The sequence below is a fragment of the Silene latifolia genome, chromosome 10, assembly GCF_048544455.1.
Source record: "Silene latifolia isolate original U9 population chromosome 10, ASM4854445v1, whole genome shotgun sequence".
In the NCBI taxonomy this organism is placed as follows: Eukaryota; Viridiplantae; Streptophyta; class Magnoliopsida; order Caryophyllales; family Caryophyllaceae; genus Silene; species Silene latifolia.
The window spans coordinates 14,665,156-14,674,706 of NC_133535.1; the positions used below are offsets into that span (position 1 = coordinate 14,665,156).

Sequence of the window (9,551 nt, forward strand, 5' to 3'; positions counted from 1 at the left end):
TCATATCAGTTCAATTTATCTAAAGATAATATGAGTGATAAATGATAAGCTGAGTAACATTAAGGTAGAAATGTCGTTATCTTTTCTAATTTGATAACTTGATATAAGTTAACTTAAATTATCCGAACTAAATTTATATAATTTGAATTAAATTAAATTTATAGAATCTGAACTTAATTTAAAGAGATGATTTTTAAGTACAAAAAGGGCATAATTTCAATAACTTAACAAAGAGTTCAACATAAGTCTAAAAAAAAGAAAAAAAGTTTCCCCTCCACTTTGACGACGTTGTATCCCTAAGTTTTGGCACAAATTCTCATTTGTGACAGCGATATCCGTCACAAGCTTGTAATGGATACCGTTTCCTCTCACAAAATGCCATTAAAAGGTGAGTGAGAAGCACATGGGGGGTGCCTCACCTTTGTCCTCTCTCCCTTTTTGTGAGAGGTCACAAGCTTGTGACGAGATTAGCCTGTCACAAGCAAGACTAGCTGAAGTTTTGGGTATGCAGGTCTTACCCATGCATGTCTTTTTTCTATTTTATATTGTACCCTAAATTTCTTACTTATTCTCCATTATAACCTCCTTCAACTCTACATTAATATTATGCCTCCACAAACAACCGTGTTTTGATCTCTATTCCGACTCATTAACGTCGTATAACTACCCTATATAGAAGTTTCACAAATCAACTTTACTAAGCACAAACTACTATTCAAAACCTCCAATATGAAGCATGAAATGATAATAGAGGTTTCATGAATTGCCGGTTAGATTTGTACAAAATTGAGCGGGTTAATAGCTAAACAAGCATGTTAATGCTTACTTGGAATGATAAAGAAGCCATGTAATTGATCAAATAACAAACTAAATTAGCTAAGAGCCCCCGACAATCAATAAGGTCATGGTATAAACTATGAAGTAGAAAATAATAAATATAGATTTCAAGGATACATCATAGAATTTCATGAGCCTGTCACTCTCAAGTAACTTACCTGGTATACGTGGTGATTTACCTAGTAAGCACCAAAAATAGCAATTGTGGGTTACCTCATCACAGAAGAAGAAAAAAAAAAAAAAAAAAAGCACCGAAAACCAAAATAAAAAAACGGAAATACCACTTAAAATTTCCCTAAAATAACATCAAACTCGAACTCGAACTCGAACATATGACTCAAGTCACTCAACCATCATCAAGAATTGAGCATCATTCGTAATCGCGAGTCATAACTTTTCAAACAGCCGCCATAACTTTGACACACATTCCCAACCTGAAGCTCTCCAACGCCCCCTCTACGCCCTCACTCTCTACTCAACCTTCTTTGTTCTTTCACAGGTACTCTCTTTGTGTTTCCATTTAAATCCATTTCGCATCATATCATGCTTTCTGTAAAACCTCGCTAAAACCCTAGATTCCTATGATTTCTGTACTTAAGAATACCGTCATATTAATGTTCTAAACATGTTAATTTAGATTAATAGCATATGGGTTTTTCTGGGTTTCTTGTGTTTGTTTCAAAGTTATTACCTTTTTAAGATTTGGTAAATAATTGTACTTCTATATAGTGTGTGTTCTTTGTTTTGATTGCCATCAAACAATCATTTATCGCTAATAAATGAGTTTTTATAGTGTGAGACCGTCTCATACAATAGTTATCGAGTTACTTATTATAAGAAAAAGTTGAATTCTTACGAATCTCAGAAATTCCAATTCCAATTCCAATTGGTAAATAATTGTGCTGCATATAGTGTATACTCTTTGTTTTGATTGCCAAGCTTAACTGATTAAGAAAAGTGAAATTTTGACAGGTTTTGCTGTAGATATGAAATAGTGATGTATTTGAATAAAGCTTGAATAAGTGAGAGTAATCAGTATGGCTCCATCTATGTCGTCTCGAATAACCCTTCTAGCTCTTCTATCTGCCACCACCTTGTACTGTTTCTATAAAGCCCGTCGCCTCAAGTTAGCTGCTGCTGTTGCTTCTCGGGACTTGGCTGTATCCATCCGAAAGCCCAAACTTATATATGTTTCTGAGACGGGTACTTCTAAAACGCTAGCGTATCGCCTTCACAAGTTGCTTGCATCGAAAGGCGTTGACTTTGATCTCGTTGATGTTAAAGATTATGAGCCGGAGGATTTATCGAAGGAAACACTTGTTGTGATTGTAGCTTCGACGTGGGAGGATGGGAAGCCGCCGCCTAAGGCCAAGTTTTTCGATGATTGGATTGAGGAGAGTGCGAATGATTTTAGAGTAGGGTCGCTTCTGCTCAAAAAGTGCAAATTTGCAGTTTTTGGGATAGGTAGTGGGGCTTATGGGGAGCATTTCAATACGGTGGCAAAAGGGTTTGCGAAGAAATTGAAGGCGTTGGGAGCAAATGAGTTAGTACCTTTGTGGGAAGGAGATGTTGATGTAGGTAAATTAGGTAGAGAAATCGATACTTGGGGGCACAAATTGATTGGATCTTTGGAAGTTGGAGTTGAAGAGAACGGAGTTGTTGCGTGTGGTAGGCTAGATGACGAGAGTGATGTAGAGGGTGTTTATGAGTCTGATGATGAAGATGAGGAAGAAAATGGGACCGAATCAGATGTTATTGATCTTGAGGACATAGCTGGCAAAGGGCCGTCAAGGAATTCAAAAAGTGCCATCAACGGTAGCGTTGTGAAGAATGATGGCCCGAGGGAGATGGTCACTCCTGTGATTAGAGCAAATTTGCAGAAGCAGGTTAGTATGGCAACTTGTAAATTTATTTTGATAGTTTAGTGTGAAATTATATTGATGCGACGAGATTGTTTGACACAACTGTCACTTTTAACAAGCTCGTGGCTTGCCACTGCTTCTTTGCTGTGAGTGCTTGACAAATTGAGAACAAGTTTTCTTTTTTAGGCAGCAGCTCATTTAAGCTTAGTATTCCTTTGCACTGTCAGTTTGCTAAGGACATTCTACTTTTTCGTTGTTCTTCTGTTTGTGTACAACTATAAACATGTGTAATTTTTATCAGGGTTACAAGATAATTGGTTCTCATAGTGGTGTTAAAATCTGTCGATGGACCAAGGCGCAACTTAGAGGTCGTGGAGGTTGCTACAAGCACTCATTCTATGGAATTGAGAGTCACAGGTAGTAAAATCACAGACTTTTCAGCACATTGAACTTGTATTTTGTATGAACTTGGGATCAGTTTGTTTGTCATTTGTTTGTGAACAATTGAGTTTGTTTATGGTGGAATTTTTGTCTGACTTGTCTTCAGTGTATTCAAGGAGTTTTGTACATGGTTACCGAATTCGCTATGAATACATCCTTACCAATTCGCGATTCGCTCATAAAGAATGTGTGTTATATGTATTTTCAATAAGCAACATGATAGAATTCGCTTTTAACAATTCGCGATTCGCAGGGCGCCGTGCGAATTCGGTAACCATGGTTTTGTACTCCCTCCACACACCTATGTTCTTCCCATTTCAATGGAGTAGTTTTTTTTTGGAGTTTTCTCGTTTTTATTATTGTTTTCTCGTTTTTGTTATTGCTATCTTGTTGAAGATAACATAGGGGCTCACTCAGCCTAACTTTGGGTAAATCATTTCTTATGTGTTTCTGATATTCTTGCTTTGTATTTTTATCATCTTGTTTGTTTATGTATTTATTGCTTATCAACACATATGCTAGTAATCCGAGATAATTCATGGACGGTAAAGTGGAATATACATATCGAGAGGCAAACAGAGCTGCGGACTTGTTAGCTAATAAAGGAGTGTATGCTAGTAATATCCCTATTTATTTAGATGTACCTTTGAATGAGCTACGTCCTATCCTCCAGGAGGACATATTTGGGGTGGCTATTCCCCGTGTAATAGCAAACAATTAATTTCCGGGGTTTATCCCCTCATTAGCACCAAAAAAAAAAAAAAAACCTTTTGACAGTATGTAGTCTTCAAATGTCAAGGGTAGCTTACAGTTGAGCAAAGCAATCCTTATTCTTAGGCTTTGAATATAATGGGATAAAGCCAAATAATTTACTAAACTAGTGACACTTCTTTATTTGTAAGAATTGGTCGGTAACCATAATCAATGCAACTTTCATTAGTGGGTATCCAGAAATAGCCATTAGCGTATCCCCTAGCTTGCCGAATGTGTCATAATGATTGGCTCTAAGGGAAATAGGATTCTGGTTGTAGATCTTAACGTATATGAAGATTCAACATTGTTGAGATACCTGTAACTTCTGCAAGTTCTCTATTAGGGAGTAGTTTTGTTACTAAAGTAGGAAGTAGGATAACTGTTAACAGGACATTTAAACCAACCAAGCTTAGCTCACTTTGAAACTAAAGCCTTTCCCTGATTAGTAATAAAGTAATAAAAAATTTAAGCCGCTTAGCAGTTAGCACTTAGCATTTTAGAAGTACTTAATGGTCTTACGAACAGCGCTATTGTGGCAATCTCAGTGTGGGCTTGTGAGAAACCCTGTACACACCTCACAATTCTATTTTCCTCTGCAGAGAACATCCTGTGTTGTTGGTATGGGAGGAAACTTTTCACGAAATATTACCTTTTACAAACACGATCAATCAACGAATATTACTCTTGTTTAGACTTTAGAAGTAATTTTGTGCCTAAACTTTCTGCAAATGTGATCTCTGAGCATTAGAAACGGGGAAAATCGACAAATAACTACTACAGTTCTGAAAGAAAAGAATGATTGTAGCCACTATCTGAACTTTTTAGAAAATATCGACATACCAAATGGCATGCAGGAAGTTCATTTAGGTAAAAAGTGTAACGGTCAGGAGAACTCTAGGCCTCCTGGCTTGCCATTGAGAGCGGGTTACTTTTATTGGCTGATAACTTCTGAATGTGTTTGGGGGGAAGCTGATGAAGATTTTTATTACTTTTATTTTATTTATTTATTTATGATTTGATTTTAGGAGATGGGGAGGTCATGGTGATTTTAAATTTCCAATGCCAATTATAAATAGCATTGTTTGTACCAGTTACCAATGTAATGCTTCATCTGATTTTATATCCTTAATTGGATTTTTAATTTGTCATACCCTCTAACTAAATGGAACTTCATTATTCTTGAAAAAACAGGTGCATGGAGGCCACACCAAGCTTAGCATGTGCTAACAAATGCGTATTTTGTTGGAGGCATCATACGAATCCCGTAGGGAAGAGCTGGCGATGGAAAATGGACGATCCTCTTGAGATTGTGAACACTGCTATAGATCTGCACACTAAAATGATCAAGCAAATGAAAGGAGTACCAGGTAGATTACATTTTGAACCCTTTTCCATTCAAGTGAGCGAAATTATCAGATTATCTTTTTTGTCATTATAAAAGTATTAGATGTCACTGATGGGTCTTGTATTTAAGGCTTTTGCATCTAGTTCTTCTACACGGGTGCACTTATTTCAAGTTTTCAACATGACAAGGGAAAGCTCTTGCATGCTTAATTGCTTATTAGGGTTCTTAGAAACCCTGGATGGGCCATCACCCCCGCAAACTCCCCTTTGTTACGTCACTTGAAACATCATCTATTGGTTAAAAAGAAGAAAATTTCTTGTAATTCTACCCTTGGGTGTTTTCTATGTTTATTACATTAGATGGAAATTACAATTGTTTGTAGGTGTACAAGAAAAGCGATTAGCTGAAGGTCTCGTACCCAGGCATTGTGCACTGTCACTTGTGGGAGAACCTATTATGTACCCGGAAATTAATACACTAGTGGATGAGTTACACCGGAGGCGGATTTCTACTTTTCTTGTCACAAATGCCCAATTCCCTGATAAGATTAAATTGCTAAAACCAATCACTCAGGTATCTATGCCTTCTGCTTATATGTGAATTTTGAAGGAAGTTTATGTCTTTCTGGCCAAATTATTCCGAGCTTTCTTTTAAGTATTTCTTTCGAATTTGTGTAGTTATATGTTAGCGTCGATGCTTCAACGAAGGAGAGTTTGAAGGCTGTGGATAGACCCCTTTTTGGAGACTTTTGGGAGCGGTTTCTGGTAAGTTGTACTTTATGCTCAAACTGATACTCCTAACGGCTATGGTGGATATTTCGCACCATAAAATGGCACGAGTGTGTATCATTTTTCTCTTCTCGTTGATGTCATTTGCAGATGAAAATGAAATAGAACACTGTATTCTGCTTATTATGAGCCTGCTGCTGTTTATAGGCCGGAACCTTATTCTCTGCTTTGTTAGATTATGCTGATTCGCCATTTTTTAAATTTTGCTCAACGTTATTTTAATCTTGCTTGTGGCGATTGAATTAGTGTACCAAATTTGTGGGTCAAAATTGTTTATAAATTCACCGACAACAATGACGCATTCTCATACACCAAGTTTGGCAGATCCTCTTTTTACTCTTCTTTCACCCACTTTCATACTATTGATTGCGTATGTAAGTTATGGTTTTTGAGTTTTGGCTATTATTTGTCAGGATTCCTTGAATGCCCTCAAGGAGAAGCAACAACGAACTGTTTATCGCCTAACTTTAGTTAAAGGCTGGAACGCTGAAGATGTAGATGGTTATTATAATCTCTTTTCTGTCGGCAAGCCCGACTTCATTGAAATCAAAGGCGTTACTTACTGTGGAACGTATGTAGCTTATTGTTTCTAAATGTACTACCTCTATGTAGAACTTTTTGCTTGATTGTTAATATTTCGTACCCGCATGTTGTAGGTCTGCTACGTCAAAGCTGACCATGGAAAACGTCCCCTGGCATACTGATGTAAGAGCTTTTTCAGAGGCGTTGGCTTTGAAGAGTGAAGGCGAGTATGAGGTTGCTTGTGAGCATGAACACTCTTGTTGTGTTCTCTTGGCAAAGGTGGACAAGTTCAAGATCGATGGCCAATGGTTCACCTGGATAGATTATGAGAAGTTCCATGATCTAGTAAGTTACAACAATCCCATAGCTATCATATCTGTAATTCTAAGGCTAAACCTTTAAATCCGGCAAATGTGTTATTCAGGTGTAGTAGTTACGGCGGTATTATACACTTGGGTATGGGTCTGTTTTTAGAGTGCAATTATAGCTGTGTGTTAGCTTGAGGCTGGGTCTTCTTGAGGTCAATGGTTAAGGGGTGGCTTGTATGCTGGAACCGGAATAAGTAAAATGATTATGCTTCTTTTTATGAAGTAGCGTCAATGCGAAACCTGACGCAATTTTCATTAAGGGTCTTCTGAAAACAGTACATACAACCCCCTACCTCGCTATGTGCCCGATGCTTTGAGGCACTGGGGTATTGTTTTTGGATCGGAGGGTCCAAGAAAGTCCGAGTCAGGTAGGGCTCCTACAAAGATCCAAGGCTGCTACTACTCACGTCTAACGAATTCTCATTCAAAATTGCAGGTGGCTTCTGGTAAGCCTTTCAATAGCTCAGATTATATGACCGCCACCCCATCTTGGGCAGTGTATGGAGCAGCAGAAGGTGGATTCGACCCTGATCAGTTGAGATACCGGAAAGAACGTAATCACAAGTCAAGTAATCCATCTGTGTAATGGAAGTCAGAACTGTGAGGTTAAGTCTTTATGTTTTAGGCTACTTCCATTCCTCTTGTTGAAGGCTCACATTGAGGATAGGTTCAGTTACAATCGTACAACTAGAAGCGCGCTAATCTAATGACTCATACTTTTGCATATTTTGATATATGGCTGTTGAAAATGTTTTCCAGTCTTTTTTTTTGGGCAACAGCTTTTTCCCCGTCTCAATTTAAAGAATCATAGATGTATGTTCATTGTTGGCGACTATGGCAAACGAGCAATATTTTCATGAAAGGTATTTTTTTACAATGTTATTCTTGTTCCGCCTTTCCCTCAATCTCTCTTTTATCTACACTTTTTCCTTCACATCTTATGTTACATTTGTGAATGCTATAAAATTCCAAGAAGACTTGTTGAAACATACAAATAATAATACAAGGTATCAAATATTTAGGGTTTTGTTTCTGATGTCGAACCATTTTCTTCTTCAAGCTGAACCTTTTTCTTGCGAGACACGACGTGTCTTGATACACGAACTGAGATGAGGGCTAGGAATGTCACAGTTGGAACAAAAACGACGTCTGGTACCACTTTAAGCATCATGAGAGGCGGGAATTTTTCTCCTGCCTTCTTAGCTACCATGGCCACCGGCGGTGTCACCACACCTGTGATTACTGTGGTGTTATCTATCTTGCTCAAGCTTACGCTTTTCATGAAATCTATGAACACTTGTTTCCTCTCTTTTACGCCGGCTTTCTTCCATTCTTTGAAACACTCCTGTATAACAAGTTAGTGAGAAAGGGAGACTTTGGTACGACATGACAACACAACTCGCGAAGATACGACTTGTCATCCCAAATTGAAGCCATGGAAAAGCGAGGAGGTGGAGAAGAGAGAAGTTTTTATCTAACCTCGATTTCCCAACGAGATGGTACGTCGTAATGCTTCCCGGGTAACGATGAGTTGAAAGTGCTGCATGAGATCAATTTGGGTTAATGACTACAGAGTCTTCATGATCATGGCAAAGTATAAAGGTGGGTTTATAGTTTAGAAACATACTTGAAGATATCTAGCATTGCAGTGTGGAATTCATCAAAAGTGTTGGTGTCTTTTGCGACGAAACTGTTATAAAGGGTTCCTGTAACCAAGTTTACCATTTGCGTTGTTGGCGATCCTGACATTCATATACAATTCATGTTAACAGTGCCAAAAATGATCATTTGGGGTTAGCTAACATGAATCCTTCTGTACAATCGTCGATCCATGGTAAATAACAAAGCGGGAAGAAAGCTACATGAAAAGGAATGGGGAAAACAAATGTATAAAAAATGAAACGGAAGGTGTCGAAGGAGACGCAGAGAAGCGAGAGAAGCAAACCTCGTCGGCCTAAGAAGCTAGAGACTAGACCCATTTTCACAGGCAAGAAAGAGCAAAACAGAGAAGTGGATTGACAAGACAGACAAATAGAGAGGTGGAAAGTTTATAGGAATGAAAGGACACATGAAACATGAAATAGTTGGAGTTTGGTTTAAGGAAAGAATTGTGTCTCATCCATCTTTTGGAAGTTCAAGCATTAGATTCTTAGCCTATGTGTGACCAAGAAGACTGACAAACATCAACAAATATGGGAGAAAAGGCAACCTAGGGGTTTTGTTGTTAAGGTCTCAAGCAAAAATATGCCATACGAGGTTTTTGTGTGCTGTTAATGATAGAAACGTACTTCTTTTGTCTCAATGAAATATTTACAAACAAGGCGGTTCTAGGATTTGATCATAAGGGGTGCAAAAACTTAACAATGATTTCGACGATCGGAACTAAAATTTTAAAAGTCACGACATTTTTAACTCTTGATTTCCTTAACAAAAATTTTATATAAAAATTGATGAAACTACTAAAAAACAACAAAAATAATAGAACGAATATATAATTATGAAAATAAAGGACTAAAATTAGGCATTAAATAGCATTAAAGTCACAATTTATTACTTAATGAGATAAAAGTGCAAAAATGTAAGCCATAGGATTCGAACTCATGACCAAACCAATAAAAAGAAAGTATCTAACCAT

General features: G+C 37.6%; 2 protein-coding genes across 2 annotated transcripts; one reads left to right on the forward strand and one right to left on the reverse strand.

The window, feature by feature from the left end:
* The first annotated feature begins 1,139 nt into the window (after nucleotides 1-1,139).
* On the forward strand, nucleotides 1,140-7,793 carry LOC141605234 (S-adenosyl-L-methionine-dependent tRNA 4-demethylwyosine synthase). Its single transcript, XM_074423926.1, has 9 exons — nucleotides 1,140-1,336; nucleotides 1,810-2,723; nucleotides 3,001-3,116; nucleotides 5,085-5,260; nucleotides 5,621-5,811; nucleotides 5,916-6,002; nucleotides 6,440-6,597; nucleotides 6,683-6,893; nucleotides 7,353-7,793. Exons 2-9 carry the CDS (start codon nucleotides 1,875-1,877, stop codon nucleotides 7,500-7,502), a joined length of 1,938 nt encoding a protein of 645 aa, XP_074280027.1. The 5' UTR covers nucleotides 1,140-1,336; nucleotides 1,810-1,874; the 3' UTR covers nucleotides 7,503-7,793.
* On the reverse strand, nucleotides 7,767-8,976 carry LOC141605235 (uncharacterized). Its single transcript, XM_074423927.1, has 4 exons — nucleotides 8,862-8,976; nucleotides 8,544-8,658; nucleotides 8,396-8,456; nucleotides 7,767-8,261 (listed from the first exon to the last, which is right to left on the reverse strand). The coding sequence occupies exons 1-4, from the start codon at nucleotides 8,893-8,895 to the stop codon at nucleotides 7,935-7,937; spliced, it is 537 nt and encodes a 178-aa protein (XP_074280028.1). The 5' UTR covers nucleotides 8,896-8,976; the 3' UTR covers nucleotides 7,767-7,934.
* Nucleotides 8,977-9,551: the final 575 nt, after the last annotated feature.